This window comes from Talpa europaea (assembly GCF_964194135.1).
Source record: "Talpa europaea genome assembly, chromosome: 7".
Taxonomy (NCBI): domain Eukaryota; kingdom Metazoa; phylum Chordata; class Mammalia; order Eulipotyphla; family Talpidae; genus Talpa; species Talpa europaea.
This window is the reverse complement of record NC_140074.1, coordinates 53366390-53385108: the sequence shown is the minus strand read 5'-3', so window position 1 is coordinate 53385108 and position 18719 is coordinate 53366390. Positions and strand designations below refer to the sequence as shown.

General features: G+C 46.0%; 1 protein-coding gene across 1 annotated transcript in view; it reads left to right on the top strand.

The window, feature by feature from the left end:
- The window catches only part of GABBR2 (gamma-aminobutyric acid type B receptor subunit 2), a gene marked incomplete at both ends in the record, with an annotated part of 333143 nt that overhangs the window by 277115 nt on the left and 37309 nt on the right, over window positions 1-18719 (top strand). Inside the window, one exon of the mRNA XM_084237329.1 lies at window positions 3837-3959. Within this exon, the coding sequence (XP_084093455.1) occupies window positions 3837-3959 (123 nt within the window). The remainder of the gene's footprint in view (window positions 1-3836; window positions 3960-18719) is intronic.

Genomic DNA, 18719 nt, shown 5'->3' with positions numbered 1-18719 from the left:
GCGCTGGGCTGCAAAGCTGCCCTCAGCCTCTGCAGCGCCTGTTCCATCGCCAGCGAGGGTCCCACATGGTGCGACAGACCTCTCCTGCCACGCCCGCTGCTCCCCTCAGCAGTGTACTTCCGTCCTTCTGCCTGTTCTGCTCCCCGCTCTGGCTCTGGTGAATTCTCTCATCCTCCCGCGCTTCTGACTGTACCCAGTGCTTGTATAAATAAATTAATTTTTTTTTAATTTAAAAAAAAAAAAAAAACAAAGGAAAAATGCAGAATGAGAGAAGTGATTTGCCCAGGATCACATGGATAGTAAGGGATGGTACCAGGACTCAAATCCAGATCCACATAACTCCAAATCCTGCTTTCCATGTTACCTCAGACTTCCTACTTGAGCCTTAAAATTGGAAGGACCTTATTACATTTGCCAGAGGGAATTTCTGGTGCTCATCTTTTATGGCCAGCCATACCACATAGGTGTCCTCCCCCTTCAGGCAGCAGAAGGAGAGACACTGCATCCACTCAGAAGGAAGTTCTGCTCCAGTGGCAGGTGACTCACTGAATGTGGCCCACCATGTTTTTCAGCCCATTCCATTCAGTGTGTCACTTCTTATCCAGTGTAGACTGTGCAATCCCAACAGACCCTGGTGCATAGCTATTCCATACTCCTGTTCCTTATGAGCTCTGAGGAAGAGTCCGGGAGAAAGGGCATGGCTGAACAAATTAAGGCCACTGGCTCCTTGAAATTAGACTACAGGAATTAGGAGAAATCTGAGGCAGAGGCGGGGACTAGAAATGCTGGCACTTACTGGTGGGGAAGAGGCTGAGGCCAGCAGCTCTGCTTGCCCGGTGTTTGTGGCATCTTCAGCCTCACTTCTGCCCAAGTATTCACTGCTTGGTCACTGCTCTGGATTGGGCATCCTCCCTGTTCACCAGGACAAGTGTCCCAGCTCCTAAATGGCCTCCTACTTTAGGCTCATGGCTTGGGTCCACTGTCAATGCTGTAGAGATCAACCTATCACTCCAATGCTTAAAGATGCTTAAACCTCCAGCAGGCCCACCTGAGGCTTCATTACATGGGAGTAGGCACTGCCCCTCCAGCTAGTCCATCTTCATCTACTTCCAACCTGCCCCAACATATCCAGCCACACAAAACTACTCAAAGAAAGAAAAGGGTGTTTCATACAAGAAAAAAACAGCCCCTATGAAGATCTGGAAAGTGAAAATCATGATGCAGCCACAGACTAGGGAGTGGCTAAAGCATCCTCATGGTAGTCATGTGCGTTTGGGAAGTGGTCAGCCCACCTCACAAAAGATCTTGAATGTCAAACAGAGCTTGGCTGATTTTTTCCTATAGGTGATGAGGACCTTTGGGAGACACTTGAACCTGTGGTGACATGAGTGGTCACTTGGGTCCTTAGGTTGCTGACATTCTGCCTCTGCAGCCTCCATGGCCTCCAGCAATCCTCCCGGTGCCCATGTGACACGTGTCTCTCCTCCCCGTCCTCCAGGCTTCTGATGGGTGACACCAGGGTTTGCCCAGCTCTGGACTCTAGTGCCCAGCATAGGGCTTGACACCGCATGAGTACTTGGGCAGATTTTCCGAGTTGTCATCCATCACTGAGTATTTATCAAGCACCCTTCTCTGCCAGGCCTCAGATGGGTAAGAAGAATACAGCAGTAAGCAAAATCCAAGTCACAAGGAGCTCACAGTTCAGTAGGACAGACATGAATCAAATTATCATACATATAAATGTGAAGTTGCCACTGTCTGCCATAAGGGGCTTCAAAGGAGATGGATGTGGCCATAAATTCCAGCGAAATGTTCTCCTGCCTTGCAGCAGAGATGGAGAGAAGATGTGTTTCCCTGATGGGTTTGGGCACTGTCAGGTGAGGAAGGGGTAGGAGCCCGACTGGACAGGTGGAACCCCCGTGGGCGCTGACAGCACTTGTCCTCAGGCCAATCCCTATCCAGAGGACTAGAGTGGGGTGGGAATTTTACAGTGTAAACTGAGCCCCAAGCCAGACACAGTGACCTTGAACTTGTTCAACAGCACCACGTTCTCCTGGCCTTCCCAAGAGCTCATCATTCATACCCACACATCCCCAAGAAGGTCTGAGAGTGGTCTGTGCACAAGAACCTGCACACCAGACTTGGTTCTTGCATCTGTGCTGACTGGAGCAGTCACGGCAGCTCCCCATGTGGGGGGCTCACCCAGGTTCACAGAGAAGCTGCCCGGGCTCAACCTTGAATTCAGGTAGGAGGTAACAGCAGAAAGGTGGGGAAGACCCTCCAGGGCTCAGGCCAAGAGTGGGCAAATGCTTGGGAGCTCAGACAGTCCTAGGTGAGCATCAAATAGAGGGGCTCCTTCCAGCCTGTCCCCTGATTCTGAAGCTCCTCAGGTACTTCTTCCTTTTTCCCAGCTTCTCCAGGCTGGCAGAGCTGCTGATTCCCCAGAGAGTGAGAATTAAGCCAGGTTTCTGCAAAGCATAACTTCACTGGTTCACCGGATGCTTCTGGAAAATCTCAGAGAGGACTTTGCCAGTGCCCTGTCCACCCCGCCTCCCCCATGCCATAAAGCAGTTTCAGTGGATTTGATCTCTTTGGCAGTCACTCAGAAATATGTTCTTGTTCTTTTCGTTATTTGGCCACAGAGAGGCTGCTTGAGTTTCTATTTCTTCTTTAAAAAACAGCTTCCATCGTTAAAAGCCAGATTTGGTGATATTTCTAAAGCTTCTGCCTCAATTTTGTTTCTTTTTTCTATAGTCTTTTTCCAGAATGACTTCATCACATTAGCTTTTATTTAGTGCAAATAGGGAGGCCCATAAATGTGCAGTAAGTGAAATACAGGTTAGCTGTGGCGCTGACAGCACTTGTCCTCAGGCCAATCCCTATCCAGAGGACTAGAGTGGGGTGGGAATTTTACAGTGTAATAAAGTTATCCTGGCTGCAAAAAAGGATGGATGTTATGTTTCTTCTTTTTATATTTCTTCATCTCAATTCAACCCATCAAACGTAAGTGCCTACTGCATGCCAGGTTCCACTAAGTAATGGGGGAACACAAGTAAGTTAAAAGAGCTCCCCTTCTGTCTGGGGCTCCCCAGTTTATTGAATAGGGCAGGTGTGTATACAACTCTATATAGTGTCAAGTTGTGCCGTAAATGTTTGAAGATGTGGATACTAGAGAAAGGAGGAGCTTGGGTAAAAGCTGGGCTTCACCTCTTAGGAATGATATTATGATGAACAAGTTACATAGCCCACACATGCCTCATTTCCTCAGCTATAAAGTGGGAATGAAAATAATATGAGGTGATGTTTGTCAAACAGTCAACCTAGAGGCAGACACAAAGTTCATTAAATGTTAGCTCTTCTCCTTGTGGTTAGTGCTTTTACTACTCCTGATGACTACATGAAAAAAGTCTGTGGATGGATGAATCAGTTCCATTATGGGAGTCCAAGGGGACTTCACGGAGGAGGTGACAATGGAACTGTCTCCTTAAGTATTATTAGGAGTTTGCCAGACCCAAAAAAAAAGGAAGTTTCAGACAAAAGAACCAGTATTTACGAAGTCCTGGGGGAAAGGAGATTGAGAGTAAAAATCACAGCAGGGCCAGAGGCTGGGAGGCACCCAACAACTAAGTTAACTATGTATGCATGTATGTTGGGGCCAAGGTCATGAAAGCCTGAATGCCAAGTAAAGGAACTTAACTGGGTTTATCCAATGGGTCATGGGGAGTCTCTCAAGATTCTCAAACTGCAGGTGACACAACTCAGTCACCCGACCCCTCAGCTGCTGCCTGGGAATCTCTCCCTCATGTCCACTCCCTTTTGCTCTGCCCCTCCTGCAGATCATCAAGGACCAGAAGCTGCTTGTGATCGTGGGGGGAATGCTGCTGATCGACCTATGCATCCTGATTTGCTGGCAGGCTGTGGACCCCCTGAGAAGGACAGTGGAGCGGTACAGCATGGAGGTAAGAGGTACCAACGGGGGCACAGGCTGGGAGGTGGCGTGTCACCCTGGCTGCCCCAGGTGCACTTCTTGAAAAGACACCACGTGGTTACAGGAAAATCAGCACAGCTCCACATGGGTCCACCTTCCCTCTCAGGAACGCCCCAGCAATTGCCTTTCCTTCCATTTGACACATATTTCAGAAGAGCCGGATATAAGATCTTCACTCCTGGAGGAAAAATGGTGAAAAAATTGTCTCGGCACATTAAAATATGCAAAATTGAGGGGAATGTTGGCTATTTAAGAATATATTCTCTACACATTGCAGAAGCCCCCACCTATATGATTCATCAGTTCAGAAATTATGTTGCATTTTTTTTTTAAGATTTATTTATTTATACATACAAGAACTGGGGCACAGGCCAGAGGTGCAAGAACTGAGAGGATTCACCAGAGACAGAGTGGGGAACAGAACAGGCAGACCAACTGAAATACACTGCTAAGGGGAGCAGCGGGCAAGACAGGAGAGGTCTGCACGCCATGTGGTTACCTCCTTGGCCGGGGATCGAACTCACGTGGCAGAGGCTGCAGATAGCTTCATAGGTTGTGTCTCAACCCCTTGCACCACCAGGGAGACCCTATTTTGCATTTTTAATCTCTCCTTTATAGTAAGTTTCCAAAGGAATGCTACTAGAGAATAAATATTCTGATGGCTCCTTCTAGTAACTATATGATTTTCAAAATGATAAGCAATAGATTTCTTTTCCTACACTTGTTATCGGAAATTTGTCATTAAAATAACCTTACATCAGAGTGCTGTCAAATATAGCTTGTAAATGTCTTACCTTCGACCTTGCCCTTGATTCACACTGGCCTCCCTGGTATGCTCCAGATTAGGAAAGTTCAAGACCCTTCAGAAGTTGCAGTTTTGTGAACTTTCTCTTAGAACAGTGAAATACACCCTTGTCAGAGGCCACCGGGTGAACAGCCAAGTTGTGCGGTCCGGTGTAAATTCTACATGGGGTAGCAAATTCTCTTGAGAAACTGGGGTTTTCCCCAGTCTTCTTGTTATCATCAGGAAATGTTTTTGAGGGATTTACTGTGAATTCAGAAACTAAAGTGTAAATTGTCATTATATGCATTCGGAACAGATTTTTTATCCTTCTGGACAAGGTGTTCTAGCAAATAACATGCCCAGCCTCATTTGTCTGGAGACAAAGGGTTTACTCAGCCTAGTAACAAGTTATGCAATTGGAAAAGTAGCAGAAAATGACATTGTCTAGGGTGTGAATTTAGGAGAGAGATTAAGGCTGTAGTCTCCACCTCACTGCCTGATGCATCCATGCTGGGAGCAAGCAGGGCTTCATTGGGGCACAACTGAACCTGGCACAGAGAATGGACCCAACACTGGCAGTGCCCATGGGCCAAGGGGGCAGACAGCCTCTTTCCAGAGCAAAGTGGTCACTATTCAGTGTGCACCATTGGCAATGAAACAGTCCTGTCCCTAACTCTGTCCTGGAGAATACCCCCCCCAACCACCAGGATTTAGAAATCCGCAGTGTCAATGCTAAGAAGAACTGTTACTGACTAATTGGGTCCCCCTCTAGAGAGAGCCTGGGGTGCTGATAATCACAAGTAATATTGCTAATAATAGTGATGATGATGATGATGATGATGATGATGATGATGATGATGATGATAGCTCTGTGCATTAACTCATTTAACCCTCAGTCACTAATTACACTGTGGAACAGGTGTTATCCTTAGTTCTATGTTAAGGATGAGGCAGCAGAAACCTGGACGCGTTCTATACCTCACCCATAGTTACCTAGCAGGTCAGTGGTAACACTAACAGCAGGTAGTGCTCACCACGTCCCTCCCCTGCCTTTCAACAATGGACAGCGCTTTGCCATTTTTAGGGGCTTTCATAGACCTTTGATCACTGGCCACAGATCTGTGACGTATGGAGCATAGGAAAGCATTTTCACATTCTACGGGTGACTAAACTTGGAGTCGTGGCAGAAGAGAGGGCCCAGGATACCAGGGAGATGAGAGGTGAGTCAGGCAGAGCCTGTGGGAAGATCTGCAGCGGCAGCAAGTGAACACAGACCAGGTCCAGCTGGCTCCAAGCTGAGCCCAAGGGGCCACTGCCTGTTCAAGGCTAAGCCGAGGGCACATCTTGGCATGCACATGGGGTCCCCAAGGCTCCACTGTGGTGGAGAGAGGCTGCAGGGCTGGAGTTTGACTCCAGATATAGATCCAGGAAGTAGAGCCAGGAAGCATGTCCCCCTGGACCATTTTAAGGAAATCAACCTTCTGAAATCCAATTAGTCAAAGTGACAATTTGCTCTAGCCATTGTTACCTTTCTTCCTTGCTTCCTATAAAAAAATATCGCTGCTCCTGATGGTGCTGTGCATGCAACCCTAGCCCGTTCCAGACTTCCCAGGACAATGAGTCTCCAGCTGAGGAGGGGTGGGTTCCCTGTAAGTGCTCTCTGTGTTGATGAGGAAACTGATCAGGGAATAGGGAGGGGGTTGCTCCCTGGGGGTACGCTCCCTGGGAGAGCATATGCAGTCTTTCCAAGGGGAAGCTTGGGGAGAGCCAGCTCCCTGGCTCAAGGCCCAAATACTCTGCCTCTGTTTCCCTCCAGATATCTGCTGAGATTTCTCTCTGAACCTTTTCTGGCCTGCTCCTCTTTTTCTACTCTTATTTTAGGGTTGTGTTGGTCGAGCAACACCACACTGATAAAGACACGGGAGTCGTGGAGCAGGCTGCACAAGGCAGAATGCTGCTGAGAGCAAGATCCTGGCCGTTTTTATTGATAGAATAATCATAGAGCATCAGCTACATGCGTTAGGAGGACAAGGAGAAAAGGATGGGAGAAACTCAGGAATGTCATTTAGGGCTTGGGGACACGAGTCTGCTGACCATGTTATCAGCTTGATGACCAAGTGTTGTCATCGAAACTAGACCCCAGACCACAGTCCTAATCTTATCAACAAGGCATTCCGCTGATCGGCCTTTGGGGTCCCTTGTCCAGCATCGGTCCTCGACCCCCTGGGCATTCCCGGTCATACCTCATGATGTGTGAGTCGGGAGTAAGTTTATGCATCCGTCCTCAACCCCCCCGGGAGTTCCCGGTCATAGCTCTTGATACATACCCTTCCCAGAGTGATCAAGCTTTCTGCTCCTGATTGATATGGAAGGCACCTTGCAAGGTTTGTCTCATTTGACTGTGACTGGACAGTTCTGACCTTTGTATAGGAATGCAGAACTGCAGGTAACCATAATGGTGGCTGAGCAGGCCGCTTAAGTCTAGCAGCCGCTTAAGTCTAGCAGACCCACAGGGTTGCCCTGTAGCGGTTGCCATGGTAGCAGAACCCTTTGAATTGTCAGTTTATTGTTGGTTTTCCACCAAACAGCACCAAACTATCAGTTGATTTCCCCCAGATGCTGCTCTGTCAGACTTGGCCTGATAGTTGAACAGTGTATCTGGGGATGAAGCATCCTAAATTCTCCTTCCAGGGGCTGTGTTTCCCAGGGCCCTCAGCGACAGAGGAAGATGAGAGATCTGTGTGGCCTCACACTCCTCCCTCCCCTACCTCCATGCCTGTGATTGCTCTGGACTGGACCTCTCCATATTCCAGCCACAGGCCTTGCTGTGTGTTACTATTTCAAGCCTTTACCCATGCTGTTTCCCTACCTTGCACTCCTTTCCAGAACCTTCCCTGCCAAGTAAATCACTTGACCTTTCATACCAGACCCCTGTTTACCTTTCTGGGAACATGTCCCTGAGTTCCCTGGCTCCACCAGATCTAAACCCTTCTCTCCCCCTTCCCACCCCAATGTCCTGATTGCCCCTCTGTGGGAATACTTAGTGTTCATATCCCTGCTGTGTGTGTCCCTGCCATCCACGGGACAGCTAGCTTCCCCCCAGGCAGGGCCACATCTAAGCCATCTCCTACATAGCCCAGCCCAGCTTGACCCTTGAAAGCTTCTTCCAGTGGGGAGACAGAGGTGAGCACAGCCTCCTTCCCCCTTTATCCTATGGGGGGAGGGGCAAGACAGTACATATGCAAATCTACATGATTAATTTAGATCTCATAGATTCTGCAGTTAAAGGTAAATAATGAGGAACGGAGGGGCTAGAGAATTGCAGGAGGAATCCACGAAGAAGATGGTCCCAGTAAAACTGCGTGCAGGTGTCAAGGAATGAAACCCCAATTCCAGAGTCCTGCTGGAGGCATCCATATGCCACATTCTTATTCATTTTTATGCAATTAATTAATATAACGCTGGTCATACACCAGATACTGTTCTAAATGTATAATGTGCATCATTTAAAATTTTTGTATTTAATGAATAGACTTTATCTGAGAGTTTTCAGTTTACAGAAAATTTGGTTATGAAAAAAAATTTAGTTATGAAAAAAATTTAGTTACGAAAAAAGCTGTTTCTACATTGTGTGTGTGTTGGGTTCCCATGTACACCCCACCCTCAACCAACAGTTTCCCATATTATTAAGATCTTCCACTGTGAGAATTTGATAACTGATGAATCAATATGGAAACATTATTATGCCACTAAAGTCCATCGCTTACATTAGGGTTCACTCTTTGTGCCTTCTGTAGGTTTTGCCAAACTCATGACGCCATATAGAACATTGTCACTGTCCTAACTGTCCTCTCTGCTTCACTAACCCCTGGCAACCACTGATCTTACTGTCTACACAGTTTTGCTTTTTCCAAAATGTCATAGAGTCAGAATTAATCCCACAGTATAGTTGCCTTTTCAGACTGGTTTCTTTCACCAGCAATATGCATTTAAGGTTCTCGTGTCTTTCATGGCTTGATAGCACATTTCTTATTATGAATGACATTCCATTGTATGAATGTACCACAGTACCCATTGAACAGCCTCTTGTAACTTCTAAGTTTTGATAGTTATGAAAAAAGCTGTTTCTACATTTTTATGTGTATGGGTTTTGGGGAGTTTTTGGTAGATTTTTATGTGGACATAAATTTTCAGCTCATTTGGGTAAATATCTAAAAGAATTGCTGGATCATATTTTTTGGTTGTTTTTTTTTTTATTTTTATTTGTTTTTGTGTAGAAGAATGGGGGTGTAGACCAGCGGTATGGGGAATAAGAAGAGCGGGGAGCAGAACAGGCGGATCTACTGAAATACACTGCTAAGGGGAGCAGTGGGCGAGACAGGAGAGGTCTGCTGCGCCATGTGGGTTATCTCCCTGGAGGGGATCGAACTCAGACTGTAGTGGTGGTAGTGCTAAGATTTAACCCATAGATCACCAGGGTGGACCTTGGATCATATGTTAAAACTATAGTTCAGCTTTGTAAGAAACTGCCAAATTGTCTTGCAAAGAGATTATCATTTTGCAATCCCATCCGCAATGAATGAGAATTCCTATCGCTCTGCATCCTTGTCAGCATTTGGGGTTGTCAGGGTTTAGGGTCTTCGCCATTCTTACAGGTGTGTAGTGTACCACATTCTTGTTTTATTTTTTTTTTATATTTTTTTTAATAGAGGCATGTTTTTATTTATTTAGTTAGTTAGTTTTTGTTTGTTTGTTTATACATGCACTGGGTACAGTCAGAAGCACGGGAGGGTGAGAGAATTCACCAGAGCCAGAGCGGGGAGCAGAGCAGGCAGAAGGACCGAAGTACACTGCTGAGGGGAGCAGCTGGCGGCAGGAGAGGTCTGCGCGCCATGTGGGACCCTCCTCCCATGGCCAGGGAGCAGCCGGGGATTGAACCGGCGCCGCAGAGGCCGCGGGCAGCTTCGCAACCCAGCGCTCAACCACTGCGCCACCGGGGAGGCCCACATTCTTGTTTTAATTTACAATCCCCTAATGACATGATGTGGAGCCCCTTTTCCTATGCTGCTTTGTCTTCTGTGTGTCTTCTTTGGGGAGACACCTATTCAGACCTTTTGCCCACTTTTTAATTGGATTGTTTGCCTTCTTATTGTTCAATTTTAAGAATTCTTTCTGTATTTTGGACACAAGTCCTTTTGAGATAGGTGCAATTATTTTTTCTCAGTCTGTATCTTGTCTTTTTTAAAATCTTGGTCTTTTGCAGAACAGATTTTTTTATTTGAATGAAATTCAACTTCTCAATTGTTTCTTTCAAGGACCATGCTTTTAGAGTTATATCGAAAAACTCATTGCCATATTCAAGGTCACCTAGAGTTTCTCCTGTTGTCATCTAGAAGCTTTATAGCTTTGCATTTTACATTTAGGTCTATCATTCATTTTGAGTTAATTTTTGTGAAAGGTACAAGGGCAATATCAAAAGTCCTTTTTATGTATGTGAATGTCTAGTTGTTCCAGCATCAACTGTCAAAAAGATTCTTTTCTCCATCAGGTTGCTTTTGTGTCTTTGTCATAGATCAGTGGAACATATTTATGTAAATCTATTTCTAGACTCTATACTGGTCTATTAATCTATTTTGTCTGTTCTATTTCCAGTATCATATTGTCTTGATTACTATAGTTTTATAGTGAGTCTTGCAGTAAATAGTGTCCATTCTTTAACTTTGTTCTTCTTCAGTATTGTGTTGTCTATTCTGGGCCTTCTGCCTCCATGTAAACCTTAGCATTGTTGTGTTAATATCCACAGAGTAACCTCTTGGGATTTGACTAAGATTGCATTGTGTCTATAAGCCAAGTTAAAAGGAACTGACGTCTTAACAATACTGAGTCTTCCTATACATGACCATGGATTATCTCCCCATTTATTTAAATCTTTCAGTTCTTTCATCAGTGTTTTGGAGATTTCCTAATTTAGGTCTTACACATATTTTATTAGACTTATACCTAAGTGTTTTATTTTGGTTTTGGTGGTAGTATAAATGCTGGTCACAAACCAGGTACTGTTCTAAATGTATAACGTGTTGCGTTTTTAATTTCAAATTCAAGTGCTATTTCTGGTATATAAGAAAGCAAGTGATTTCTGTATATTAGCCTAGTATTCCACAATGTTGCTATAATTGTTTATAGCAACCCCCAGTGCGGGGGTGGGGGGGGTGTTGTTAATTGTTTGAGATTTTTCTACATAGATAATCATGTCATCTGCAAACAGACAATTTTAATTTCTTCCTTCCAATCTGTGTATCTTTTATTTCCTTTCTTGTCTTATTTTTGTGAGGAATCCAGCATGATTGAAGGAGATTGGTGAAAGGGGGCATCTTTGACTTTTTCTCAAACTTAGAGCAAAGCATCTAGTTTCTCACCATGAAGCATGATGTTAGCATATTTTTTCTTTTTACTTAAAGAATTAAATATATACATATGAAATAGCTCTGCTAGACAAAGTCAAGGATGTCTTTGGGGAGGTGACAGGAAGGACAAATGACGCAGGCAGGGCCCAGGTCACTAGGGACCTTGTGTGCTAAGCAAAGGAGTTGAAACTTGAAAATTGAAGCTATTTAATCTGAAGAGTAATGTGATCTGATTTGCCCTGACTGGGGGGTGAGAACAGATGGAGGGGCAAAGCCAGAAACCCAGATTTGGCTCAGGATTGTTCTTTCAGTAATCCAGGCAGGAGCTGATGGTCACCTAAAGTGGGGTAGTTGCAAAAGGAACAGGGAAGTGGGTGGATCTGAGAGCTGTTAAGAAAGGAGACATGGTGAGAGTTGGTGCTTGAGTAGCTCTCAGGTATGGGAAGAAGGAGGCGACAAGGTCAATGCCAGAGTTCTGACTGGGTGGTGGGTGGTAGACTGCTGCACTGAAGTGGAACACTGAATGAAGAGCAGGCTTGGAAGAGAACATGAGGGGTTCATTTCTTGGCAGAAGGGCTCAGAAAATCAGATACAGGGTCCAAAAGCATAAGGGAATAGTTTGTGTAGATAAAGATTTGGAGGGAAGGCACTTAGCACATTGAGGATGGGAGTCTAAGAGTGAGTGTAGCTGCCCAGAGAGTAGGCCAGTAAGAAGTGACGATGTCTTGACTGCAGCCCAAGGCACCACCATGTGGTGAAGGGAACAGATGGAGAAGCCAGGGAAGAGGATTTTGAAATGGTCAGAAAGGGAGAGGATAGTTAGGAGAGCTGTCCACACCCAAGGGGACCTGAAGAAGGAAGAGGAGATCTCCTGAGACACTGCCCCAGCCCCAGGTGGACCAACAGGTGCCCCCACGACTTGGCCCAGGCTCCATGCTCCTGCACTGCAGCTCAGCCCTGTCTTCCTCTGCTTTACGAAATCTGAGGGAAAGATTGGTGTTTCCACATTTCAGATATAGCAGGTGTGAATAAATCTGCCAAGAATGTTAAAAAGGTTTTTTAAATATGTGTATTCTTGGGGGGAAATGGAAAAACTCTCAATTTTTGAATCCCTGTTCTACTAGAGGAGCTGGTGAGTGGGAATTGCACACACGGGTCTTGAAATTCAAGGAGACATGTGGGCTGGAGATGGGAACTTGGGCGCGGCCAGCTTACTTATCACAGTGAAAGCCTGGGGTGAGAAGGGGACCAAGCCAGGCTCTAGATCACCCCCATGTTTTGGAGATGAGGGCAGCAGAGGGAAAACAGCAAAGGAGACCTAGGAGGAACCACAGAGATAAGAAGAAAATCAGATGAGTTTTGTGTCTGGGGTCGCAAGGAGGAAGTTTTGATGAAGCGTGTCAAATGCTACTTTTAGATCAAGTGAGATGAAGACCAAGAATTGACAATGTCTGTGTTTGAGCTCTCATTCTTTCTCTTACACACACACACACACACACACACACACACACACTGGGTTTCTTTTTCTTTTAAGGAAAATATTCAGGTAATGTGCCCCAAAGTAAAAGTAGCTCCCACAGATAGTATGAAGACCGTGAATGAAGTGGAAGCACTGTTTTTGTTTTTCCAAGCCTTCTTTCTATCCCAAGCCACCATCTTCACCTGCAGTGGCCATTCTGAAATGGTTTTGAAATGGAGAAAATGGCAACAGCACTAACAGTCGTTGAACACTGAACACCCGGGAGAGCCTCAGAGCAGCCACCGAGGCAGCATCCTCAGGCCCCCAGAACTCCCTGGAGCCTTCCCCCATCTGCTTCCCAGACAGGTTGCAACAAGACTATGGGCACACTGGGTCATGTGTCTCCCAGTTACCAGTGGGCCCCATATGTGTGACGTTCACTTACAAAAATGGTGGCGGTCTGTCTCCATGGCTGTTCAGCCACCTACAACCGTAATGCCCTGCAGTCTGGGTTCTGGGACTTCCTGGTCCTTCAGGTAATGGAATGAAGTCAAGGGCGGCTTGGGACAGAGGGGCATTTCAAACTTCCCTCCACATTTGATACTTTTACCATCCCTTTTTATGGAAGCAAACCAGAGATTTGGAAGTCATGGACTAGAGTTGGCTTTGAAACTGGTGGCTTATTCCAGTTATGTTGTTATGGAAACAGCTATTGGGAGAAGCAAATACATAATTTTAAATAATTTTAACTCTGATCTTCTATCTCCCTCTACAGTTGCTCTGAAAAATATAAATTTAATCGTTAAAGCAGATACTTTCCAGAAACAATTGGTATGTTCTTAAAGATTGTCCAAGCCCCATCTCACACTCTTCACTTTGAAATAAAGAGATACTAGATGACCAGGGGGAGGGAAGTGCTAAGGATCAGGGTTTATTCTGCTCTGTAAGCTGCACACAGGTGACCTGGTGCCCCAAGGAGTTGATGCTCAGAGTCATAGTCCCAGGGATGGGTCTTCACTACCGAGCCACCGTCCTGGAGAGTGGGGTAGGGCTTTGCCAGGCTAGGCCCACAGTCAGATACTAGGGCCCCATGCGGGGCAGTGGGACTCGGCAGGACCATTAGCTGAGGGCCACCCCAGTTAGCCTGCTAACTCCCCCAGGAGAGAGCTGCACAGGCTGAAGTTCTAACCATGTGTTCTCCTGTTTAAAACCCTTCCCCATTGGCTACAGGGTGAAGTACATGCTCCTTAGCATGGTTCAGGAGGCCCTCGATGGTCTGACCCATTTGCTCCAGGCTCCTCTCTTAGCCCCCTCCCTCACTCCATGTGCTCAAATGCCCTGAACCACTGGCTTCTCCAAAGCTCGTGCTCTTTCATCTACCTTTTGTACGTGCAGCCTCCTTTCCCCAGAAAACCCTCCCTTTGCCCCAATACACCATCTACACCATCTACACCATGCAAAATATTCCAACTTAACCTTCAAGAGGCAGCTTAGAAACATCTTCTCCCAGACCGTTTGGTCCACAAAGCTGCCTGCCGAGACCCCCCCTCCCACCCTGTTTGCCCCTCACTCTGGATACTTAGTCCATGACCTCCTCGGAGGCTAGGCCATCTGTGTGTCCCCAGCACCCACTGGCAGGGCCTGGCTCAGAGTGTATGCTCAGTAAATATTTATTGAATAAATTGTTCCCACCACCTGGAACTCTCTCCCCATGCCACCATATGTCCAAATTCATCCCATCTGTCTGGGCCCATTAAGCCGGCTTCTCCAAGAAATGTCTTTGCCGAGTTGCAATTTAATTTAATATCACACCCTCACCTTTTATCAAGGGTCCACTTGCAAAGCTAACACTGCCCATTGAAGAATAATGCAGCTTCTTCTACAAAGGAGTGGTGCTCGCTTTGTGACTTGGTGCCCCTGAGATAAAGATCCACCGGGTAGATCCTCGCAGAGATTAGCATCAGGAAATAGGCTCTGCTCACACGAGAACTTGTATCTACTTCTTCCTTCCATTGAACAATCATAACTGAATAAGCCACTGTTTTCTTTCTAACCTTAGCTGCCAGAAAGTTGGAGCCAAATTCAACACTCGGCCATAATAACCCTCTCATCGTAGCTCCTGGAGGATTATCTCGCCCTCTGATCGCTTGTCTTTATTTTTAATTGTCCTGTTGTTTTTGGTCTTTGATGGTGTGCTGCCTCGGGCCCTTTGGGAAAGGAGGCAAGGTGTAAATTCCAGATTAAGTTATTAAAATGAGAAGGCTAAGCGAGATTTAATTGGAATGATATGCCGGAGAGACATTTTGAGGATGTCCAGTGACATTGGTTTTCTGGCACGGGTCCCGGCTCAGCCCTGGCGGCCGTCAGCATCTGGGCCCAGGGTGTGGACTGAAGGACTCTGCTAACTGTAGCTGCGTTTCTGGAACCTTTTAGCTAGTGGGAGATTGCAGTTTATTTCATCTTCCTTGCTGCCTCCCTTGTGCCTTGGGAAGACACCCAGGCCCTAGAGGCCCCTCGTGACACAAAGAAAAAGACACAGCCCTCCAGCGCCAGGGGACTATCCTGAGGCTAAAAATTCTCTCTACCTGCCCAGGCACCCCCAGGGGCATGGGCTGTTTACTAGAAATTCTCAAGTGCCATTGAGCAGAACAGTTGGAAAAATGTCCTGTGATATCTGCATCATCTGCCCCTTGTGTGTCTTGGTAAAACCATTCTAGTTCTTGAAGAGAGAGCCTCTTTAAAGAGAGCCTTTAAAGTTTGCTAGTTTTTCCCCCAACCCATACATGCACACTGGCAGAAATACAACAGTGGCGCGCACAGAAACCTTCCCTCTTTCATTGTGGGGGAATTCCAACCAACCTTCCTCTTTGTAAACAACACATCATCACGGGGAGCTCCTGCTTCAGGGGACAGGGGTGGGAGGGGGTGGCTCGAGCTCTACTCAGCTGTGGAGACTTTTGGGTGAGGTCACACACACACACAGCCAGCCATCACCAAAGCATCTTCTCCACGGTAAGTGCCTCCTGGCTGTGGTTTTTAGATTTTGTTGCTGTGCTGAGGTCCTGGGCTTGCTTTTCTAAAGCATGAGCCAGGATTGAGTTTAGATTTAATGGCCCTCAGGCTGCAAAAATGAGAGAGAACTTGGGTTAGTCAGGGTGTGCTAGGTTTTGCTGTGGTAAAAACAACAAAATTGAACACCCTAGTGAATTAAAGCAATAAAATTTATTTTTTAAAGATTTATTTATTTATACAAGCACTGGGTACAGTCAGAAGCGTGGGAGGGTGAGAGAACTCACCAGAGACAGAGGGGAGAGCAGAGCAGGCAGACTGATGAAGTACACTGCTGAGGGGAGCAGCGGGCGGCAGGAGAGGTCTGCACACCATGTGGGACCTTCCTCCGGTGGCCGGGAGCAGCCGGGGATCGAACCAGTGCTGCAGAGGCTGCGGGCAGCCCCGCAACCCAGCGCTCAACCGCTGCGCCACCGGGGAGGCCATCAATAAAGTTTCTTGATTGACCATAGCTCTTCTCCATGGTTCCTCACCCAACCCCCCATCCCCCCCACCCACCCCACCCCCGCCCCCGCACCCCACCATAATGCCCTCACTCAAGGACACGGTGGGTGTGACACCTCCTGGGGTAGTCCTCATGGCAGAGGAAAGCGTGCAAGGCAAAGTGCACACTCGCTTGTGAAGCTTCCATTCCAGAGCGCCATACATCACTTCTATTCACACTTCATTGGCCACGTTAACTGTCAGTGCCTGAGTTCAGTGGGACAGGCAGGGAGGACAATCCTACCTTGTGCCCAGGAGGAGAGGGAACCAGGTATTGCTGCTCAGCCATGGATGCTGTAGTCCTCCGAACGTCCACCTTCCCCTCCCTGTCGGATATGCCCCACCCACTGCCATGTGCACCCTGTAAGGAAAGGGCCAGAGGGAGAGCATATTTCACCCACAGCTGTCTCCCCAGCAACTGAAAAAGTGCCTGGCACACAGTTCACCCCCAATAAGTAATAGGAGTTGAATAACTAAATGGATTCAGTCTTAGAGCTTTCTTTTTCTTTTCAATCCTTTTATATCTTGTTACTAGTTTATAGTGCAATCTTTATATATTTATGAAATGTAATTATTTTATATCCTTGTTAATATTTTGACAGCATAAAATTTCTCACCTCCAGTGTGCTCTCCCACCACCAAAGCTCCCAGAGTCAGTTGTGTTCTCTGTTGCCCCCTCCCAGCCCTGCTTTTACCCCCCCCCCCATCTCCTTCCCTGGATGCTTCAGATCTGAGGTCACCTTTCAAGGGTTGGTCTTAATGTTTGTCTTTGGCCCTTTGTTTAATTTCTTGCCATGAATATACTCTGTCTGCCCTCTTTTTGGTTGTTTTGTTTACAAATAAACTGTCTGGTGAGGGGAAGGAAGGGAAGAAATCATTGCCTGATCCAAGGTCATGAAAGTTTATTACACTTCTGTTTTCTTCTAAGAGTTTTATAGTATTAGCTCTTATATTTAGTTGTTTTGATCTATTTTTTGAGCTAATTTTGTATATGATGTGACGTATTGGTACAAATATAATTCTTTTGCATGTGGATATCTAGTGTCTAAATACCATTTGTTGGAAAAAATATTGTTTCCCCATTGAGTAGTCTTCCGACCCCTATTGAAAATTGATTGACCACTGGTGTGAGTTTATTTCTGGCCTCTCAATTTTAGTCTGTCAATCTGTATGTCTATCTTTATGCCAACACCACACTGCATGGATTACAGTAGCTAATGATAGGTTTTGGAACTGGGAAGTGTAAGCCCTCCAAGTTTGTTTTTCACTATCAAGATTGTTTTGGCTATTCAAGATTCCTTGAGGTTCCATATGAATTATAAGATCAGTTTTTCCAAGTTTGCAAAAATGGTCATTGGAAGTCTCATTGATGTTGCAATGAATTTGTAATCAATTTGGGAAGTACCACCATGTTAACAATTTAACAAGTCTTGAATGGCCTCCGGTACCCTGCCTCACCTCACCCTATTTCTCCACCATGTCATTTATCCCTCAGTCTCTCATCTATTTTCTGTCTTCCTCCACTAAAATGTGAGATCTGTGAAATAGGACCCTTGCTGGTCTTGTTCAGTGCTCTATCCCCATAACCAGCCAAGTGTCTAGCAGGCACATCATAAGGGCTATTTTTAATGGGTTGAATGGACAAGTGATGTGAAGGAGTGTGTGCATGGGTGGGTGGGTAGATGGGTGAGCAGGTGGATGGATGGGTGGATGGGTGGATGGAGGACAAAATTCCCTGGAATGACTCTTTTCAGTATTGGCAAACACTGACCAAGTGACACAGTTGCTCAGCAGCTGGCTTAAATTATGAGATGAATAAATTGATACTGAAAAGAAAAATCAGTTCTGTTTTAAAGGTGAAGAGGATGATTTTTTAAAATTATTTTAATAGCTAGATTTATGACTCTTAGTCTTGCTGCCTCACCCAGAACAGACCTTTTTAAAAACACTGGTGCTCAGGTCTCACTCCACAGAAGTACTGATGCAGTTGGTTTGAAAAGGGTCCTGGGAATTGGATTTTTTTAATTGGCCTTAGGTTCTAGTGTGCAGCCAGGGTTGAAACATTCTGGAGCAGACAGACCTTCATCAATCGCTAGGAAGCACCCACGGCTTCACTTTGGATACACTAGAAATAGACTCAGGATAATAAATTTAAGGTAAGAGAAGAAAAGCCTGAATCCAGGAAATCTGAACTCTAATCCATCCCCTAACAGATCCATCCCCCACCAAACCCAAGCCCCAGACAGAGAACTTGATGGTGACAAAGGAAATGCAGATGCTGAGAGAGCCACAGGGAAGAGTCATGTGTGCAGACCCCACAGGGCTGAATGAGGCCCTCGGGTCTCATGATTTTCTGAAAATCTTTTTTTTATGATTTATTTATTTTTTTATAGAGGCATGTTTTTATTTATTTGTTTGTTTGTTTGTTTTGTTTATACAAGCACTGGGTACAGTCAGAAGCGTGGGAGGGTGAGAGAATTCACCAGAGCCAGAGCAGGGAGCAGAGCAGGCAGAAGGACCTAAGTACACTGC